The sequence below is a fragment of the Podarcis pityusensis genome (assembly GCF_964106645.2).
Source record: "Podarcis pityusensis genome assembly, chromosome: 16".
Taxonomy (NCBI): Eukaryota; Metazoa; Chordata; class Lepidosauria; order Squamata; family Lacertidae; genus Podarcis; species Podarcis pityusensis.
Genome location: NC_138041.1, coordinates 10,429,367 through 10,450,322, shown reverse-complemented (window position 1 = coordinate 10,450,322; position 20,956 = coordinate 10,429,367). Strand labels below are relative to the sequence as shown.

The 20,956-nt window shown below is 51.9% G+C and overlaps 1 protein-coding gene across 2 annotated transcripts in view; it reads left to right on the top strand.

Annotated features, from left to right (window-relative positions):
• The window catches only part of GON4L (gon-4 like), a 41,520-nt gene that overhangs the window by 14,032 nt on the left and 6,532 nt on the right, over window positions 1-20,956 (top strand). For both annotated transcript variants that reach the window (XM_080984483.1, XM_080984482.1), the window contains exons 11-25: window positions 841-1,033; window positions 1,801-1,902; window positions 2,353-2,393; window positions 3,009-3,112; window positions 5,217-5,412; window positions 6,226-6,312; window positions 7,739-7,910; window positions 8,609-8,753; window positions 9,026-9,176; window positions 9,997-10,113; window positions 12,139-13,794; window positions 15,691-15,976; window positions 17,086-17,267; window positions 17,830-18,027; window positions 19,742-19,885. In XM_080984483.1, the coding sequence (XP_080840609.1) occupies window positions 841-1,033; window positions 1,801-1,902; window positions 2,353-2,393; window positions 3,009-3,112; window positions 5,217-5,412; window positions 6,226-6,312; window positions 7,739-7,910; window positions 8,609-8,753; window positions 9,026-9,176; window positions 9,997-10,113; window positions 12,139-13,794; window positions 15,691-15,976; window positions 17,086-17,267; window positions 17,830-18,027; window positions 19,742-19,885 (3,774 nt within the window). The remainder of the gene's footprint in view (window positions 1-840; window positions 1,034-1,800; window positions 1,903-2,352; window positions 2,394-3,008; window positions 3,113-5,216; window positions 5,413-6,225; window positions 6,313-7,738; window positions 7,911-8,608; window positions 8,754-9,025; window positions 9,177-9,996; window positions 10,114-12,138; window positions 13,795-15,690; window positions 15,977-17,085; window positions 17,268-17,829; window positions 18,028-19,741; window positions 19,886-20,956) is intronic.

The window sequence follows — 20,956 nt, the reverse complement described above, 5'->3', positions numbered from 1 at the left end:
GAATAGGTTAGAGCCTCCGATTCTGAGTTCTCCCCATTTTCATTTTTCCTTTTCTTTTTTAATCTACCATATTGGCCCAAATATAAGCCGCCCCTTTAAAATTCAAGGGAGAAAGAAAAAAAAAAAAAGACAATGTCTGAATATAAGCCGCTCCCTTAAAATTCCGCAGGTGCTCACACCCGTAAATGGCAGATGTAGACGAAAATCCTTCAGCGATATCTTAAAAGCCAATTTTTGTAAGATTGCAAATTTAAGCCTCACTTTTCACTCGGAATTTGGAAAAAACAAGTGTGGCTTATATTCGGGCCAATGCGGTATTTTCTTTTAATTTTTATGTTAAAAAAAGCTTGATATTTGATGTTTATGTCTGTATGCTGTCTTTTCTTTATTCTTTCAAGCTTTAATATATATATATTTTAAAAGGAATAGGGCGGAACCTCCATATATGCCTTCCCTTATTCCTTGGAGGAAGGTGCAGAGTGTTTGTGCAATATATTGATAATTGAATGTGGATTGATGATGTCCTAGTAGTTCCTCTTTCCTACCCAGTCAGTCTTCCTATTTATTCTATTGAATTTATCTTCTGTGTCCCCTCTAAGGAGTTCAAGATGCTCCTTTAGTTCTCGTAACAACCCCGCAAGGTAGGTTTATGCCGAGACCATGACGGGCCTTAGTGGGCTTGCATGGCTGTGGGGAGGATTTGAACCTGAGTCTTTCCCCCTCCTGTCACCTGAGATTCTGGCCTCTTCACCGCAAAGGCTCTTCTCTGCCTCCCATGATGCTGTAGAATCTGCCAGAGCCGCTCAGAGCCCTTCCTCCTTTCCTCCATTTCCTCTCCAGCCTCTGGAGGACAGCTTGATCGCCTTGCGCACCCGGTCGAAGAGGCCCCTGAAGGACGTGCCCCTCGGCCAGTTGGAAGCTGAGCTCCGTGCCCCAGACATCACCCCGGACATGTACGACCCCAACACGGCAGACGACGAGGAGTGGAAGAGGTGGCTGGGTGGCCTCATGAACGACGATGTGGGAAATGAAGGCATGTCTCATTTACTTGGGGTGTGAGTGGGTGGGTCACTAGATTTGACCTGTGTTTTTGTGGGAGGAGCAGTATCTTGAAAATACCGTATTTTCCCGTGTATAAGACTAGGTTTTCCCCCTTAAAAATAATGTCAAAGATTAGGGGGCGTCTTATACACAGATACATCTCCCCCTCCCATTTTCTTAAATCTGAGTCCTCAGAAATAGTGGGTGTCTTATACATGGGGGCAAGGGACGTGGGTGGCGCTGTGGGTTAAACCACAGAGCCTAGGACTTGCTGATCAGAAGATCAGCGGTTTGAATCCCCGCGACGGGGTGAGCTCCCGTTGCTTGGTCCCTGCTCCTGCCAACCTAGCAGTTCAAAAGCACGTCAAAGTGCAAGTAGATAAATAGGTACCGCTCCAGCGGGAAGGTAAACGGTGTTTCTGTGCACTACTCTGGTTCACCAGAAGTGGCTTATTCATGCTGGTCACATGACCCGGAAAAACTGTTTGCAGACAAACGTCAGCTCCCTCGGCCAGTAAAGCGAGATGAGCACCACAACCTGAGTCGGCCACGACTGGACCTAATGGTCAGGGGTCCCTTTACCTTTTATACATGGGGGCGTCTTATAGATGCAAAAATTTGGTATTTCACAGAATCGTAGGGTTGGAAGGGACCCCAAGGGTGATCTCCTCCATCCCCCTGCAATGCAGTCATGGTCGTTCTGTTTCCTGGAAGCAAAGGCTCCTCCTCCTCTTGGCTAAGAAGCATTTTCTCTTCCAGATGAGGCTGACGACGACGACGACCCCGAGTACAACTTCCTGGAGGATCTTGACGAGCCAGACACGGAGGACTTCAGGAACGACCGTGCCGTGAGGATCACGAGTACGTTCTCTGCCTACTTTGGTCTGGCTGTTTCATCGCTGCCTGTGTTCGAATTCGTTGGGGAAGGGGCCATAGAGCATCTGCTTTGCACGCAGAAGGTCCCAGGTTCAGTCCCCAGAATGTCCAGATAGGGCTGGGAAGAGAAGCCCGTCTGAAATCCTGGAGAGCAGCTGCCCATCTCTGTGGAGTCAGTACAGAGCTAGATGGTCTCGCTCAGTATAAGGCAGCATTCCTGTGTTGAGTCCATCATACTGGAGACCCAGGTGGTGGTTGTTATTGGTGCACCTTTTCTCCAGAAGCTTGAGGCATGCCGTATTTGAAAAGCCATCCAATTTCTTCGTAACGAGGTGGTGGCTTCCTGCGCTTTGCTAATTGTGTTAAGGTGTTTAAGAAATAGTAGGGTATGGTGCTGATTCGCAGGCTGAATCCCTCTTGTTTTGTATCTTGCAGAGAAAGAAGTTAATGAGCTGATGGAGGAGCTGTTTGAGACGGTAAGGCTCTCAGCTGCCCTTGTATAAAAATTCCTAGCCCTTCGAGAAACTTGCTAACGCAAAAATTAAAAAAAGAGGAAGTACAGTCGACTCACAACTTAATTCGCTCGATGGCAGTTTTTTGCGCCCGGCGGCTGCACAAATTAAAACACATGCAAAGCAGAGCGTTCAAAAGCTGCTTCTGTGCTTTCCTTGCTGTGGAAAGAGATTTTAAGCTCTCCTCCTCTGCTTACTGAGCTCTGGGAAGGTGTGTGAGAACCTCCCAGAGCCCAGTAAGCAAAGCAAAGAGCTTAACAGCTCTCCACCTTGCATTGAGGGCAAGGCCTGCTAGGTGTGCTGGCTTTGGAAAGGTAGGGATGGTTGTGCGTGGACAATTCTGGGGTTGTTCTGATTATATGCAATTGATGTGCAACTCTAGAAAACATAACTGCTGCGCAAGCTGCAAGTCATTACCTCTTAAATCTAAGGAAGATGGGCTGAATTTTCAGTGGCGCCCTGGCGGTGGGTGCCCTTCTGTGCCAGCTGAGGCTGTTAATCCTGAGTCTTGGTTGATTGCTCCAAGCCCTTTCTGCCCCTGGCTGTGCCACTGACTTGGGCTGTGTGTTTCTGCTTCAGTTTCAGGATGAGATGGGCTTCTCCAACGTAGAGGATGAAGGGCCAGAGGACGAGGACAGTGCTGCGGAGGCCCGGCCAAATTTTAACACTCCGCAGGTGCTCAGGTAGGATGGGCCGTTCTCGCCCTGCCCCAAGCCATTTTGTTCCCCCTCTGTTGGGGGGAAGGCCATAGCTGAGGGAGAGAGAGCCTTCACTTTGCATGCGGAAGGTCCCAGGTTCACTCCCAGGCATCTCCAGGTAGGAGAGGGGAGGCCCCCTTCCTGAACCGCTGGAGAGCTGCTGCCAGTCAGTGTTGACAGTAGGAAGATGGACCAGGGGGCTGGGAAGATTTCTGAGAACCAGACAGAGCCACTTTCAGCACCCCAGGCCTGAGGTTCTCCATCCCTGACTTAGCTGGACACATCCTGAAAAACAGGGAGGAAGTGTGAGATAAAAATCAGTTGGCCGATAATTGACTTGCATGAACTTTTCAGGAACAGGAGAAGTGGCTGGCTATGTGTGGTGGTTTGCGGGAAGGCGGTGGAGGGCTGGTAAGGATTCTGCCACGCAGTTCACCTTCTTGGTTGCTTCTCAGCCCAGGGAGAGGAGTGGAAAGGAGCTGCTGCAGCTGGCCACTTCTCCCCCTTCATCTTGCAAATGGGGCCTGGTGTTCATCTTGACCAAGGTGGCCGTGGGCAAGCCTCTTTGTCTATGGGGCAGGTTGGCTCAAAGGAAAGCTGACTCTGTTTGGGAAGGGAGGCAAAGGAACCGCTGGGCCTCCGCCATCCTTTCTAGGTTGAGCAGTACTGGAAGGGGGCGGCAAGACCAGCTCTGCCCAGCTACAGTCTGATAACCAGAGCTGGAACGTGTGTGTGGAAGAAAAAGAAAGAAAGAAAGGAAGGAAGGAAGGAAGGAAGGAAGGGAGGAAGGAAAGAGGCTCCTTGCTTCTGCTGCATCAGACATTATCCTGATTTGGGGAAAGGTCATCTCCCCATGCTGTCAGTCAGTGTGGACTGACTTGGTGCATCTCCTCATGGGCTTGTCCTTTGAACTTCCTAAGCTGCCTCTTGCTCCTGTGTGGCTCATAGAGCACATGAGAGGCACATGGTGGCTTGCAGGTCCCTGTTTCATGTTGCCTTTGGCAAGCATCTCTCTCTCAGCCTCACCCCCCTCCAGCTTTCATCTGCAACGTGGAGAAGATGAGAGTGACCTACTGCACAAGGGCACTGTGCCAGGTCCCACTATGTCTTCTTCCCCATGGCCTGTGCTGCGTCCCTTAAAAGCAAGCTTTGATGGTTCTTGTTTGGTTCTTCCGGGGACTTGGGACTGTCTGGGGAACCTGAGTGCTGGATGATTTAGGACAGACGAAATGAAGGACCTCTTAACACTGTGAATAGCTATGGAGTCCCCCCCCCCTCAGGAGGCAGCAGCAGCCACCAACTTGAATGGCGTGAAAAGAGGATAAAGCTATCAGTGACTACTAGCCACAGTGGCTGTGTTCTACCTCAGAGGCTGTACACCTCTGAACACCAGTTGCTGGGACTCAAAAGTGGAGAGAGTGATGGGCTTGGTTTGTGCTTGTGGGCGTTTCTTTCTTTCTTAGAGTGCTGGACTAGATGGGCCTTTTGCCCAAGTGGTGTGCGGTCAGTAGACTAGGGGGACTAGGCTAGGCCCCTAAATGTTCCCCTGGCGTCTCTTTCCCAAACCTAGGAAGCTTCTGCCCAGCTTAGGGAGGTGTGATGCTCATGTGCGCAATGTCCCCCCCCCCCCCAATTGCTCTCACCAGCTGGCGCCTCTGGCCCTAAATGTTCCCCTACAGAAAATAATTCACTGCATGCCCCTGCTTTTTGGGCTGATCCAACAGGGTTCCTCTGATGAGTAAGAGTGAGGGAGGGTTCTTGCATTCATGCCATTCTGCTGGGCTCCCTGGAGGAATCTGATTGGCCAGTGTGAGAAGCAGGATGCTGGACTAGGCGGGTCATTGGCCTGAGCCAGCAGCCAGGCTCTTCTGATTTTTGTGAGCAAACGTGACCTTGATTTGGACAAGAACGGCCTAGTCCAGCCAAGTCCACAAACAGGGATCTCCTTTCCTGCAGTTTCCAGCAACCCATGTTCAGAAGCATGATTGCCTCTGACAGTGGATGCTGAGCCACCACAGCTCGGTGACCGAAGCTGAGATTGGTAGAATACTTACCTGGGTCTTCAGAGCCATCCTGTGACCCTGTGCAGGTTTGAGGAGCCCCTGGCCAACTTGCTGAACGAGCAGCACCGGACGGTCAAGGAGCAGCTGGAGCAGCTGCGCATGAAGAAGTCGGCCGCCAAGCTGCCCCAGGAAGCAGAGAGGCTGAAGCTCCGTGAGAAGCCGGTCCAAACCCTGGTGCTGGACGCCGGGCAGAAGAAGAGGCTGCAGCAGCAGATGCAACAGGTATTGTTTGGAAGCAAAAACAGCACCACGCCAGACGAGGAAGGGCTTTCTCTGCTGTCTCATATTTGCTTTCTGCTTTTGTGCTGATTTCTCTCCCTTCTCTCTTTTTTATTTATTTTACATTCATATCCCGTCCTTGGAGTGGCTTGCTAAAATCAGTTCCTGTTCTGCCACAGCCCTTGACCTCGCAGTCTGAAAAAAAACCCAGCGTTTCCCAAACTTGGGTCTCCAGCTGTTTTTGGACTTCGACTCCCATCATCCCTAGCTAGCAGGACTAACATTCAGGGATGATGGGAACTGTAGTCCAAAAGCAGCCGGAGACCCATGTTTTGGGAAGCACTGGTCTAAAAAGTCATGGCCCATGAAGAAAAAGGGTTGGGGAGGGAAAGTCCACCTCCTGTCCCCCACTGTCCCCTTGGTCATGAGATGGTGAGGAGGTTCCATCCTTTCCAAAAGGGTCATAGAGCTGAAGGTGGAAGTGCGAAGGAGCGGCAGCCTTTCACGCTTCCTCCTTCAGCTCAGTGTGCTTTCCAAGGCTCAGATTCTGACCTTTACCCGGATCCTTTGGGAAAGCGGAGCTTGTGTCTGCATGCGCTACTTCTGTTGTGGGAACAGGGTGGGGTGGGGTGTCTGCAGTGCTTGCCCCAAAATCCAGATGGGGTGTGTGTGTCTGCAGAGGTCGCCGGCCTCCTGACCTGTGGCTATAGCAGCCATTTCTGGTGGGCAGCAACTCGGATTCCTGCATTGCAGTGGGTTGGATTCTCGGGGCCCCTTCCAACTCTTCAACTCTGATTCTTTTCCCTTTGCTCGCAGCATGTGCAGCTCTTGACCCAGGCCTACCTTCTCAGCAGCTGCAACCCCAGCCTGAGCTCGGAGGCCAGCACCACACGGCTCTTTCTGGTAAGGAGTTTGGCTCAGCTTCACCCCGGCAGTCCTTTCTGCTGCCGCACGTAGGACTGAGGCCGTGCCTTCTCTCATCTGTGCGTTGTTCTGGTTGGGTTTGGGGCTTGTGTTGCAGAATAGCCAGAGTGTTACTAAATCAGAGGTGCCTTTCGCACTTCAATGGGGCTGGGTTTCCACAGCTTAGGGGCTTCCACAGAGAATGCCCTCTCCCAGACTGCTGCTCTCCCCCATCCACCACCAGAGTTGGCCATAAGGACTAGCAGCTTAGGTTTTAATTTTGTTTCTTTTAAACCTGAAGGCTAACTGGTGGTCTAGTATCCCACTGGGCTTTGGATGAATCTAAAGTACTTTGCAGCATGCAGCTCAGATGTAATAAAAGGCAATCTGACTGAGACGGTATTTTGAAGTGTTTTGGGTTTGTGGGGCAACTGCAGCCGCAAAGGTTTTCCCTACCTCATTTCGTTCGTCTCAGCTTTGATTCCCTGGCATCTCCACCATGCAAGCACTAATAAGGTTTAGGGTGAGAGAAAGCCGGCCTTACAATGAAGCAGCCAGGCAGCAGAAGCTGAGCTGTGTGTGGTGGGGAGCGAACAGCTATGGGTGCCCTACACTAGCCCCTTGAGCGCAGTGAAAGAAGCAGTCCTTTCACCTGTATTGAAGTAACATTCAGCTACCAGTCTAGCTGGCTTCTGTCTAGGCCTCATGGGAGGAGGGTGCCGCCTTGTCCTTCGTCTCAGGCAGCAAAATGTCTAGAGCTGGCCCTGCGCCCTGTCCATCCCTGCAGCTTGGAAGCAGCCTCAGTGAAGGCAAATAATAATAATAATAATAATTTTTTATTTTTACCCCGCCCTCTCCGGCCAGAGCCGGGCACAGGGTGGCTAACACCAGTAAAATTACAATAAAAACATAATGGGGGGGGGGGAAGAGGGGGAAAAAACAATTTAAAATACGGGTTAAAAAAAAACAGTTTAAAATGCAGCCTCATTTTAATAGTAGCCCATAGATCAAAACCATAAGGGGAGGGAAATATAAAGGTCAGACTGAGTCCAAACCAAAGGCCAGGCAGAATAGCTCTGTCTTGCAGGCCCTGCGGAAAGATGTCAAGTCCCGCGGGGCCCTAGTCTCTTGTGACAGAGCGTTCCACCAAGTCGGGGCCAGTACTGAAAAGGCCCTGGCCCTAGTTGAGACCAATCTAACCACCTTGCGACTTGTCACCTCCAAAGTGTTGTCATTTGTGGACCTTAAGGTCCTCTGCGGGGCATAAAACCCTCTGTAGGAGTAAGGCATGGCAGGCAGGGGGCGTCATTTTCTGGTTTGCCTCAGGCGGCAAAACGTCTTGGTCTGGCCCTGGGCTGAGAAGCCATTGTGCCCCTTCACCCCCGGTTGCCTGCCGTTTCTTCCCTCTTCTCTTCTCGTTCCATAGACCGAGCTGGATACTTTCGCTCAGAGCTCCGCCATCCTCCGCCAGCCCTTGGGGCCCAAATTCCAGACCACGTTTCAGCCGTGCAATTTGAAGGATGCCTTGCAGCTCATCAAGGACTTCGACTCGCATGTTAAGATTGAATGGAGCCCCCGCAAAGCAGTTAAGAAGAATGGTGTGTAACAGGGACCCTTGCGCAGAGCTTCTGGAGTCAACATTTAATTGTCTATTTGAGGCATTTAGGTCTCGCCTTTCCTCTAAGGAGCTCATGGTGTTTTACCCTCACAACAACCCTGTGAGGGGGGTTAGGCCGAGAGATGGCGCTCGGCCCAAGGTCCCCCAGCGAGCTTCATGACTGAGTGGGGATTTGAACCCTGGTCTCACGGGTTCATACTTTGGAACTCCCTGCCGATTGACATAAAGGCATGCGCCTTCACTATTTCCGGTGCCTGCTAAGAAACACGTTTGTTTAGGCAATCCAGACATACAGAAGCTGATAGGTGTTTTAATCGGTTTTTAGATTAACTTTATTTTAATTGCATTTTGATTTTTTTTAAAGAATACCTGTTTCTAACAGATGTTTAACTGGTTTTCAAGCACATTCAGTGCATCATTTGAAAAATGAGACTTTAGAGCTGTCTTGTCTCAAGGTGGCAACTAGACATTCTCTTTTGGCGTCTGTGACCTTGGTTTAAGGAGACATTCGGCACCTTGCTTTTATATTTGAGTTTCTAACACTGCAGATGGTCCCTTGGGTGGGGCTTGACTTCAGCAAGTGGCACTGTGTATCTTCAGCTCATCCTTCTGATTGCTGCCTCTCCTCTCCTCTCCTCTTCCCTCTTGCTCCTTCCTTCCTGACGCTTCTTCCTACAGTGAGCGACTTTGTTTGCCTGCCAAAGCAGGTTGCATGGATTTTGGCCACACGGAGGGTCTTCATGTACCCAGAGTTGCTGCCCACCTGCTCCTTAAAGGCCAAGTTGCCCCGGGACAAGATTATCTTCACGAAAGGGGAAGACAAGTAGGTGCTTAGATCCATGTATGCAACCCTTGGGGCGAGTGGTTGTGGCAGCTTGGAGGGAGGGAAGACCTCCTAGGAATCGGAAGATCCGCCTTTATTCCAGGCTCTGCCACCAGCGTGGTCTTCGTATGTTCTTGGGACTCCTGAAACTCCCAGCCAGCATGGCCAATGATCAGGGGTGGTGGGAGCTGCAACCCCCATCTAGAGTCGGGTGGTTCAACACACGGCCTGACTAGCTTTCCCCTCTGTCTTCTCCCCCCCATCTCCGCCAGTTTGTTAGCCTTGGGACTGAAGCATTTCGAAGGGACGGAGTTCCCCAAACCTCTGATCAGCAGGTACCTCCTAATGACCAAGACAGCCCGCCAGCTGACAGTGCGGATCAAGAACCTCAATATGAACCGGGTCCCCGACAACATCCTCAAAGTGAGTGGGGCGCCAGGTGGCTTACTCTCTCAGCTTAAGCTGAAAGGGTTGGGGTGCGGGTATGAGTGCTCGGCCCCAACCTTACTTGGGCTATGAAGGAGTAGGCGTAGCTGGAGCCAGGGGGGCAGGGAAGGAAGGCTAGCCCAGGGTTTTCCCAAACTTGGGTCTCTACAGCTGTTTTTGGACTACAACTCCCATCACCCCTAGCTAGCAGGATCAGTGGTCAGGGATGATGGGAATTGTAGTCCTAAAACAGGTGTAGTTTGGGAAAATACATTATTGTATTTTAATATTTTGTTGGAAGCCGCCCAGAGTGGCCGGGGAAACCCAGCCAGATGGGCAGGGAATGAATGAATGAATGAATGAATGAATGAATGAATAATTATTGTTAGAGCTGAACTCCTTCCTTTCCTTTGCACCCTGCCCCAGTGGAAGTAAAGGCTGCGGCCCTCCAGATGTTGCTGGACTACAACTCCCATCATCTCTGACCGTTGACTAGGACTGATGGAGTCCAGCAACACCTGGAGAGCCACGGACTCCCCATCCTTGCTTCACAGCTCTGTAGGTGCATTGAATATGTGATCCCTGATAGGTTGGAATATGATTGGCGTAAGACAGCGGTGGGGAGCCTGCAGCCCTCCAGGTGTTGCTGGACTTCCATGGTCCCTGACCCTTTGGCTATGTTGGCTGGGGCTGATGGGAGCTGGAGTCCAGCACCATCTGGAGAGCCTAACAGGTTCTTCACCCCAGGATCAGAGAGAGCCATACTGGTGCAGGGAGTCCAGAACTTGCCTTTTTTCTCTCTCTCTTCGATTCTCAGCACTATAAGACGACGAAGCAATTGCCTAGCCTGCCGAAGCTTTGTGACGAGATCCAGCCTGGGGAATGGAAACCCCCCGTGGAGCAAGAGGAGCATCGTTTGCCCTTCTGGTTGAAGGTATTTCCTCCTTTGAGGTCGGGGACGAAGCTCAGTGGCAGAGCATCAGGAAGTTGTTAGGTGTTTTGGATGCTTTTGCTGAGATTCCTGCATTGCAGGGGGTTGGACTAGATGACCATTGGGTTCCTTCCAACTCTTAAGATTCTATTATTCTAAGTCCTAGGTTCAGCCCCTCTCTGAGTATGGGCTGGGAAAGACAATCAGTGTCAACCAAAGATGGGGAAGCTGTGGCCCTCTAGAGGTTGCTGGGCTCTACCTCCCATCATCCCTGACTACAGTGGTACCTCGGATTACATACGCTTCAGGTTACATGTGCTTCAGGTTACAGACTCCGCTAACCCAGAAATAGTGCTTCAGGTTAAGAACTTTGCTTCAGGATGAGAACGGAAATCGTGCTCCGGTAGCGCGGCAGCAGCAGGAGGCCCCATTAGCTAAAGTGGTGCTTCAGGTTAAGAACAGTTTCAGGTTAGGTACGGACCTCTGGAACGAATTAAGTACTTAACCCGAGGTACCACTGTATTGGCCACACTGGCTGGGACGGATGGGAGTTGAAGTCCCCTAGCATTTGGAAGGAAACAGCTTCCCCATCCCTGAGCAATGGTGAAGACAGTACTGAACAAGACACAGTATAAGGCGGCTTCTGAAGGGATTGAACAACGTAACTTTCGGTCCTGACCCCTTTCTTAGCCCAGACCCTCCATATTCACTGCCGATCCACGTAAGGACAGTTCCACGCCAAATGGAGCAATGGTTTGATTTGGTGTAAGGCATTTTCGTTATGTTCCTGTTCAATCCAGCCTTTTATGCAGCACCATGAGGACTGGAAGCTTACTTTATTTCCAGGGGAAGGACCGTAGCTCAGTGGCCAAGCACATGCATTGCATATATAGAATCACAGAACTGTAGAGTTGAAAGGGACCCGAGTGTCATCTACTTTAATGCAGGAATCTCATCTAGATAATACAAGACAGATGGCCATCCAACCTCTGCTTAAAAACCTCCAAGGAAGGAAGCTAAACACACCCAGCTCCCTCAACCGTTCCTCCTAAGGCCTGGTTTCCAGACCCCTGATCATCTTGCAGACAGTCTGAGATTCAATCCCCGGCGTCTCCACGTAAGGCTGGGAAACGTGTCCGTGCCAAAAGTCCCGGAGAGCCACTGCTAATCAGGGTAGAAATATACTTCCCTGTATATATTAATAGGCTGGGCTCAGGATGAGACCTGGGGCCCCACGATGCATAATTCACTCCTTGGAACTCACTGCCACAAGAAGTGGTGAAGACCACAGTAATAGAGCTGAGCTACGTGGGCCCAGTGGTCTGACTTGGTGTAAGGCAGCTTCTTGTAATCCCTCACCTGCTCTTGAGGTTCAGAAAAGCCCTCCTCCATCACCTCGCTAATCTCTCTGCTTTAGGCATACTGTATTTTTCGCTCCAAAAATGAAGGGGAAATGTGTGTGCGTCCTATGGAGCGAATGCAGGCTCCTTGGCTTCAGCGATAGCAACGCGAAGCCTCCGAAGCGCAGAGGGAGAGCTCCCCCCACGCTCTGGAGGCTTCGCGTTGCTTTCGCTGAAGCCGCCTGAAGCCCCCGGAGCGCAGCGCGAACTCCCACTGCGCTCCGGGGGCTTCAGGCAGCTATCCGCGAACCTTCGGAGCACAAGTTCCCGCTGTGCTTCACGCAGAAGTTCCCGCTGCGCTCCGAAGGCTTGCGGATAGCCGCCTGGAGAGCGAGAGGGGTCAGTGCACACCGATCCCTCTTGCTCTCTAGGCTTTGCTTCACTGGAGAGGCGCTGCACAGTTTTCCCTCTCTGTGCAGCGCCCCTTCAGCGAAGTGGGAGGAGAAATGGAAGGGGCTCCGTTTCTCCTGCCGCTTCACTGAAGGGGTGCTGAGCAGAGAGGGGGAGAACTTTATTTTCCTGTTCTCCCCCTCCTGTGGTCCGGTCTGTCCTATAGAGCGAAAAATACGGTAATTTTGTTTTGGCTCTTTCCCCTTCCCTGCCCCTTTCATGTTGTTTCTTCCTCCAGGCCAGCTTGCCATCCATCCAGGAGGCACTGGAGCAAAGCACTGGAGCTGTGTCCAGCTTCCCTGGCTCCGATCATGACCTGGGTAAAGCGGGGAGGGATCCTGCGGAGACAGCGAGGGATGAGAAATACCCCCTGCGCATGCCCGAGGGTTTGCAGCTGATCCTGAGGCCCCTCACCAGCCGCATCTGCCGGAAGGCCTGGAGGCGGCAGAGACAGGCCGCCGCCAAGCCCCTCCCTGTCCGGCCGGGCCTTTGCCTGCTCCCCGCCGGCACCAACCACTACCTGAAGGTGGGCGCCCGGCAGCCTCAGCCAGAAGCCCCTCCCAGCAAACCTCCCGGGCGCGTCCCCCGCCTGATTCAGCCTGCCCCGCTGGTGCAGCCCTTGCCAGGGGGGATTCAACACTTGAGCCTTCTGCCGGCCACAGGGAGCAGTGCCAGCTTTGACCTCCAGGGGGTGCTCTCCGCTCCGCCCCAGTCCGGCTCCAGGGCCTGCTTGGCTGCCGCTCTGCCCCAGAACTTGGTCTCCTCCCTGCCGGTCGCCTTCCAGACCAAGATGATCCCGCCGGCGCTGCCTGCGACGAAGGTCCGAAAGCCTAGCACCCCCAGGGGCTACCAGAAGAAGAAGAGCCCCAAAGCCACTCCCCTGTTCAAGCCCTCTCCCCTCTTGCACCCGGCCCCGGTCATCTTCACCGTCCCGGCCGGTGCCGTGAAAGTGGTCGGCATCGCCAACGGCTGCAATGTCCTGCACCCGTTGGCCTCGAGCGCCGCAGGCAGCGCTGCTCAGCCCATCCCCATCACCACCTTGCTGGTCAACCCCAACCCTTTCCCGTGCCCGCTAAGCCAGCCGCTAGCAACCCCTCCCGCACCGTCGCTGGTGGTGACGACAAATGCCACCGGCTCCCCTGTCCCCACGTCCGCCAAGGATTCCGTGTTCGTGAGCCCGCCTGCCGGCGGAATCGCATCCCCGGAGCCGCAAGAGACGTCACCGTTGGTCTCCGCCAGTGAAGACAGCGGCCAGTGGTCGTCCGATCCTGACCTTGGGGTCCAAGGAGAGACTCCCGTCGAAGGGTTCGGGGAACCGAGTGAAGGGAAGTCTGCTGATCTGGGGACCCCAGGGCCCTTTTCTTTGCCCGAGATGGGGGAGACCGTGAAGGTTGAAACAGAGAAACCCAGAGACCTCCCTCCAGTAGCTTCCCCCTTTCCGGAGGAGCTGAGCTCCGCTGGCAGCCCGGTCAGAGAGGTGCTGGTATTGGAACTGGGGCAGGAGCTGGATGTGGAGCCGACACCGGAGGGCACTGCTGAGCAGAAGGAAGCTCACAGCAAGCCGGGCTCCGGCCAGAACGAGGAGAGAGGCCAAGGCGACGGCCTGCAGAGCGCAGCTGGCGTGGCGGAAAACAGCAGCAGCGGTTCTCCCGAAAAAGCCTGCAGCTCTGCTGCCGGAGGGTCTGATTCTGGTGCAGCCTTGGAGAAGGATCTGTCCACCGCAGGCAGCCGTGCCGTTGGGGGGATTCCCGCCAGACAGGAGGCACCAGCAGGCGAGAAAGAGGGGCCGGAGGAGGAGGAGGAAGAGGACTTTGATGATTTCACTCAGGATGAGGAAGATGAGGAAATGTCGTCCGCCTCGGAGGAGTCGGTCCTCTCCGTACCAGAGCTGCAGGTAGAGCTGTTTTGTCCAAGGGGGGCGGGGGGACAAAACAAAAAAAAATGTGGTGGGGAAAGACATGTTTTCTGTGGAGGCACCAAGGCCCAAGAGAAGAGGAAATGGCCCCAGGCCTGCTTTCCTTTCCATGGGGCTCCCTGTGAAGAGAGAGTGGATGGGGTATGGCCTCTGCTCGGATGCCCTATTCCACCTATGGAGAAGCATAGAATCTGCTGTGTGATGTGGATTTCAGTGTATCTGGAGTCTAGATTTTCATTTTTCTAGTATTTGTGTGAAATAAGCAGAGGTACACATGAATGTCCCAACCTTCTAGTTCTTATGGTTGTGGGATATACATTTCACTGTTCCTTTCCCTTCCTTTCTCTTTCCCCAAACCATCAGAACAGGGGTAGGGAACCCTTTTCAGCTCGCGGGCTGCATTCTCTTCTGGGCAGCCTTTTGAGGGCCGCAGGTCATTGGTGGGTGGGGCACATGCAAAAGCAGAAAGGGCAGTGAATGTAGAATTTGAAATTATTTCTCTATGTGTTGTTTTATTGTCAAATGGATTTGGGGTGTTCTGCGGGAAGCAATTAGGAAATGATAGAAAATAAAATGAAGATACATTTGCCATCCTATTCTTGCATGGGTTTCACAGAGTGGTCTGAGTGGTGAGTCTCACACATTGGGCTGGCAGGGCAGAAGGAAGGGAGCCCAACAGTAGGTGGCGCCAGAGGCAATCGGAGACAGAGCAGGGCCAATGGATGGGTGGAGGTATCCTCTAGTGGTGGCTGGTGCCAGCTGGGGCTAGTGGGGTGGAAGGCAGGGAGCCCAACAGTAGGTGGCGCCAGCGACAGGCGGAGCTGACTGATACTAGTTTTGTTCCTCCTAGCTGAATTCTACAAGGGCAGTGCTATGGGGAGGAGGCTGACAGCCAGTGCCTCCCCCTAGATTGGCTGTAAGTAAGGAGGTAGGGGCTGGCTAAGAGCAGGTTGAACCTGGTGGGCAGTAAGGAGCTGCCTCTAGCCGCCTGGCAAGCTTCTTCTTCGCTAGGAGTCACTGCCTGCCCCAGCTGAGTTCCAGCTTCATAGGTAGAATGGACTGTGATAGGAATTTTATGGTCTTAGACATATGGTAATGTTCATAAGTGTACCAACCAAGCACATACATGGATCAGCACAGGAAGACCGACCTGGAACCATTTTGATTCCCAAACTGTCCCAAACTGACCAAATGTTTTCTCTGCAAGGTCAAAGGAAAATGGAAAAGCCTCCCCATTGTCTTTTCCTTCACAAATTCTGTCTTAATGGTATGTCTGTGTTTGAATAGGGTGTGAGCCTGTGACCTGGTCCAGGAACTAAGTATTTATCATTTCAAAAGACTGGCCAGGCTACCCAGGAAATCCAATCAAGTAACCTGCCAGACAGGAGATAAACAAGGACAGGAGAAAAACAACATTCAAATTTCTGTTTAGACCGCAGTTTCTGTGATGTAGGTATGATGTATCTGAGGGGTGGTCTTAGGTTACACCCCTTCTGTGATGTATGTATGATGTTTCTGGGGGGTGGTCTTGATCTACAGGATGGGAATTTCAAAAGTCTTTATAAGGCCTTGCACGCCATTTTTCTAGGTTCCTCCTCTCTCCTGCGGGTGAGGGGAGCACCCTGTTGCAACAGATCAATAAAGATCAAGCTTACTAGCTGCTTTGCTTCTCAATATTCTCTGGTTGGCCTCTGTTATTCTCTCCTACCAATAGGGAACCTATGTAAGGACTCTATATGGGCTCTTGGATACCCTATAAGGGAAAAGGGCAATTTTTTGTTTACAACAGGACCATGCTGCTTCTTCCACAGGGTGGGGCAGATGAGGCGGGAATTATGAGAGCTGACAAGATGCTTTGGTCCTTGTGCGCTACAGGAGACGATGGAGAAGTTGACGTGGCTGGCCTCTGAGAGGCGCCTGAGCCAGGAGGGCGAATCCGAGGAGGAGAATTCGCAGGAGGAGAACTCTGAGCCGGAGGAGGAGGAGGAAGAAGAGGAAGAGGAAGGCGAAGGCGAAGGCGAAGGCGAAGGGGAGAACTTGGAAAACTTGCAGAAAGAGGACGAAATGGCCGACGAGGTTGCAGACCCCAGAGATGGGCCGGCAGAGTCTCTCGCCCTCACTTGCGCTGCCCCGGAGGTGGAGCCCAGCAGGGATGCCCCAGGTGAGTCGCAGGTGGCAGAATTGGGGAGAGGACCTGGCCCCGTCTCCTTGGGACACCTAGGAGCAGAGCAGGTTGGCTTCTGCCAAGGCAAACCATTGGTCCATCTAGCTCAGTGTTGTCTACACTGACTGGCAGTGGCTCTCCAGGGTTTCAGGCAGAGAGTCTCTCCCAGCCCTACCTGGAGATGCCATTGGGGACCGATCCTGGGAATGTTCTGCATGCAAAGCAGATACTCTACAGTTGAGCTATGGCCCTGTCCCAATACAAGTTGAAAAGTGTGTGTGTGTGTGTGTGAGAGAGAGAGAGAGAGAAAGAAAGAAAGAAAGAAAGAAAGAAAGAAAGAAAGAAAGAAAGAAAGATAGATAGATAGATAGATAGAAAGAAAGAAAGAGTCATAAATAAATCCCCCTTGGCCTGGATCTCTTAGAGGGAATCAGGACTGAGGGATTTTAATAATAATAATAATAATAATAATAATAATAATAATAATACAATAGTAATAATACAGTGGTACCTCGAGTTAAGTACTTAATTCGTTCTGGAGGTCTGTTCTTAACCTGAAACTGTTCTTAACCTGAAGCACCACTTTAGCTAATGGGGCCTCGTGCTGCCGCCGCGCCGCCGGAGCACGATTTCTGTTCTCATCCTGAAGCAAAGTTCTTAACCTGAAGCACTATTTCTGGGTTAGCGGAGTCTGTAACCTGAAGCGTATGTAACCTGAAGCGTATGTAACCCGAAGTACCACTGTAATAGTTGTTATTATCAGTATCATTATTTTGCCTTGCATCCTAAGGTCTCAGAGCAGGTTACAGCATTAAAGCACAATATTAAAATCAAAATCTCACAAGACAGTATGACCCAGGTTTTGCTCCCGTTCATTCACTTCGCACATTAAGATGTATTTGCTCCTTTTTGTTCTGCTTCTTCCTGCCATGGGAGGGGGCTGTAGCCTGGAGGGTCACCTGGTCTCTCCCCGCACCCATGTGCTTGAATCGAGATCTGCCACGCAGAAGGTGGCAACCCTGGAAAAGCTCTGGCAACCCTGGAAAAGTGGGACACGCAGCCTCTTCCACTTACTGCGGTCGGATCGCTTTCTGTGTTTTTTCCAGGAGAGAGCACCAAAGCACCGGGCAAAAGCCGCGGCTCCCACCGAGCGCGAGCAAAGAGAGGCCGGGCTCGTGCCAGCAAAGACACTTCCAAGCTGCTGCTCCTCTACGACGAAGACATTCTGGAGAGGGACCCCTTGCGGGAGCAGAAGGACTTGGCCTTTGCCCAGGCTTACCTGAGCAGGGTAAGGAGGGGCCTCCTCACCAACTGCAAAGTCGGGATGTAGAGTTGCAAGCAACCTTAAATTGGGAGAGAGTTCCAGATGTTCACCAAACCAGAGAACGCCTAGGTCCTGTAGACCGGGGAGCCTCAGGCCTGGGGACCAGATGTGGCCCCCGATAGCTCTCTTATCTGGCCCTCGGGACTCTTCCCAGGCCACACCTCTTCAAAGCCCACTGTCCCTTCCTTCAAGTGCTTTCTCCTGGCTGGACCACATCCTTGATGGTGCCTCTTGCTTCTCCGAATGTCGGATTCCCAGCGAGAGACACATACTGCCTCTGGCAGTGGAGGAAAACCATAGCCATCAGGGCTGGCATCCATTGGTATTCCTCTTCTAAAGCCATTCCTCTTCTAAAGCCATCCATTCGGCGGCCTTCGCTGCCTCCTTTGGGAGCGGCGGATGCCTAGCTCTGCAATGAAGCCTGTAGGCTTGTGTAGTTGCTTTGGGATTTGGGGTTTGCTCTGCGCACGAGCGACGTTTTCCCCCCGCGCTCCGTCTGAGCTAAGGCCGGCGTCTTCCTCCACAGGTGCGCGAGGCCTTGCGGAACGTCCCCGGCAAGTACGAGGAGTTCCTGCACATCATCTACGAATTCGAGAGCAACGCCCAGAAGCAGACGGCCGTCGACCTCTACGCGGGGCTGCGGAACCTGCTAAGGGAGTGGCCGCAGTTGCTCACTGACTTTGCTGCTTTCCTCTTGCCCGAGCAAGCCCTGGAGTGCGGGCTGGTATGTAGATATGCCGGGGCAGCTGGGAATTGGGAGTTCAAGGATGGCTCACTCGGTGCTGCTGACTTGAATCGGCACCCCACCTTACGACTTGACCTTTAAAGCCCTAAACGGCCTTAGCCCTGTATATCTGAAGGAGCGTTTCCCTCCCATTGTTCAGCCCGGACACTGAGGGCCAGCTCTGAGGGCCTTCTGGCGGTTCCCTCACTGCGAGAAGTGAAGTTACAGGAAACCAGGCAGAGGGCCTTCTTGGTGGTGGCACCCTCCCTGTGGAACACCCTCCCATCAGATGTCAAGGATCCTCTTATTCCTTGATCCTCTATTCCCTTTCTTCCTTTCCTCTTCTATGAAGAAACACTTTCTGGGACCCCACATTTAAATTCTTCCCTGGTCTCCTTGCTGGCCTTAGTAGGACCTAGTAGGACCAACTTGGCGAGTTAGCCCTGGTGATCATTTGATGTCTACTGACTGGGGTTTGTATGTCCCCCCCTCCCCCATGACCCCTGAATTTTTGAATTTTATTGATGCTGTTTTATGCTGTTTTTAAGTCGTATTTTAATCAATTTTTATATTTGCTGTTAGCCGCCCTGAGCCCGGTTTTTAAACTGAGAAGGGCGGGGTATAAATAATGTTATTATTATTATTATTATTATTATTATTAAGATAACTATACAGCTTTTAGAAGACATCTAAACAATGGTGGGACTTCAGGTAGTAGATATGTGAAGTGGGCCTCCACACTTAGGGAGTTCCCATCAAAGGCAGTATTGTATATGAATCAACAATACGTTCTTCCAACTATATCAAAGGGAAGGCAGCAAATAATATTTTTTTTCAAACTTCCTGTATATGGAAAGTTTTAATGTTTGATGTTTTATTATGCTTTTGTTGGAAGCTGCTTGGAGTGGCTGGGACAACCCAGTCATGTGGGTGGGGTACAAATAATAAAATTATTACTACTGCAAAGTTACTGGGGCCGCAAGTGGTCTTTAAAAAGGTGTGTGATTGCCCTTCGCATGCTACCCCAGCCTCACTTGGGAGCTGCTTCTCCCTGATGCCTTCTCACATGACCAAGGGCTGCACTGAAGGGGGCAGATTTCCCACCTGAATTCTGTGCCCTGTTATAAATTAGTTTTTGTATGTGAGGTTATGATGTCTAGCTTATTGGGGGTCAGGGGCAACACTGGGCACCTGCTGATCGCTTGGAAATCTTCCCCACCCCTCTGGCTTCTGACATTCCCCTCCACCCCCAGTATTTGCCCACAAAACTAGAAGTACAGTGCATCTTTTCAGCCACAGGGACTAGAAACTTTGCTTGTTAACAAAAGCTGAGATTCTGAAGGCTCTGACTTCTTCTGAGCAAGCAGACCAGGGCATCTGTTGCTTTCATTGTTGTCTGGGTTTGAGCGAGAGGGCAGGTAAGCAAGCAGGTGGCAATTCTGAAGAGGAGGGGCAGGACCAGTGGGCTCTTTGCTGGGGTGAGGGGCATCAGCAGGTACCTGATTCTGCTGGCATCAGCTCTCCTCTCTGTGTGGTACAGCTTCACTGATCTGCACCTGGGTTTGTTGCTTGCCACCTGCTGGCCAGGTAGGGAATTTCACTTTTGGAGCTCCCCCCCCCCCCGCAAAAAAAGAACCCAGGTGGTGATTGGACAGTGCCAGTGATGTCAGGATGGCGCATGAACAGTGAAGATTGTTTCTCTTCCTTGGGGCAGTTTGAGGAGCAACAAGCTTTTGAGAAGAGCAGGAAGTTCCTTAGGCAACTGGAGATCTGCTTTGCGGAAAACCCTTCCCACCACCAGAAGATCATCAAAGTGCTGCAGGGCTGTGCAGAGTGCCTGCCCCAGGAGATAATCGAGGTAAGCAGACTTACGGGGGCTCATGGGAAATATGCTTGTCCTCTCTGTGTCCTGTCCCCTCAGCAAATTCTGGCTTTGGTGAAATCTGGGAATTGCAGGCTTTTTCTTGTGGCTGAAATACAACATTGCTGCAAATTTTGGTTTCTTGGCTTGTATGTAACATTCATATACAGGTAACTCTCCTCTTATGCTTAATTTATGTGATTATGTGATTGCAGCTTTGCGAGGCTGGGGGGGAGAAAATGAATAAATGGGAGAGCTGAGGAAACCCATTCTCCATTCATTTATTCCTCTCCACCCATGCAAAGCTGCGATCGAAGGCTTACCTAGCTTTGGGAAGGTGGCGCAGGGGCTCTGGCAGGGTCCTAGAGCCCTCCTGCCTCCTCAAAGCTGGGCAAGCAGTCCTCCACCTCGCAGGGTGGCTGGTTCCAGGGGTCCCTAGCTTTACAAGTTTTTGCATATGCGCATGGACCCCCAGAACCGAACCCTTGCGTGGAGCAAGTTACTCGTATTAACCTACTGGCATATATTTCACTTTGGAAACTCTCCTCACCAGGTCCTGAAGGAATTGTGTAGGATTCTCACAACCCCAGGACTGACTTAGTGGGAAGCAGAGCTCAAGGCATCAGCTCTGCTGCGAGAGGAGAGCTCCACTGGGCCTCCTTTCTCCTCAATTGTCAGCTGGGGGTAGCCAGTCCATTAGACATTTTAAACTGGAGTAGTAGGTAGCAGGGCTCATTTCATCATATTCGCTGGAGGCCCATCTCCACCAAGCTCCTCCTGCCCCTGAACCGTGCTAGCTGGTTAACCGCGAAGGAAAAACCTACCATATTATTCGCTCGTGAAGCTGAGGCTTTGGCCACCTCATGAGAAGAGAAGACTCCCTGGAAAAGACCCTGATGTTGGGAAAGATTGAGGGGACAAGGAGAAGGGAATGACAGAGGACGAGATGGTTGGATAGTGTTCTCGAAGCTACAAACATGAGTCTGACCAAACTGCGGGAGGCAGTGGATGACAGGAATGCCTGGCGTGCTCTGGTCCAGGGGGTCACGAAGAGTAGGACACGACTAA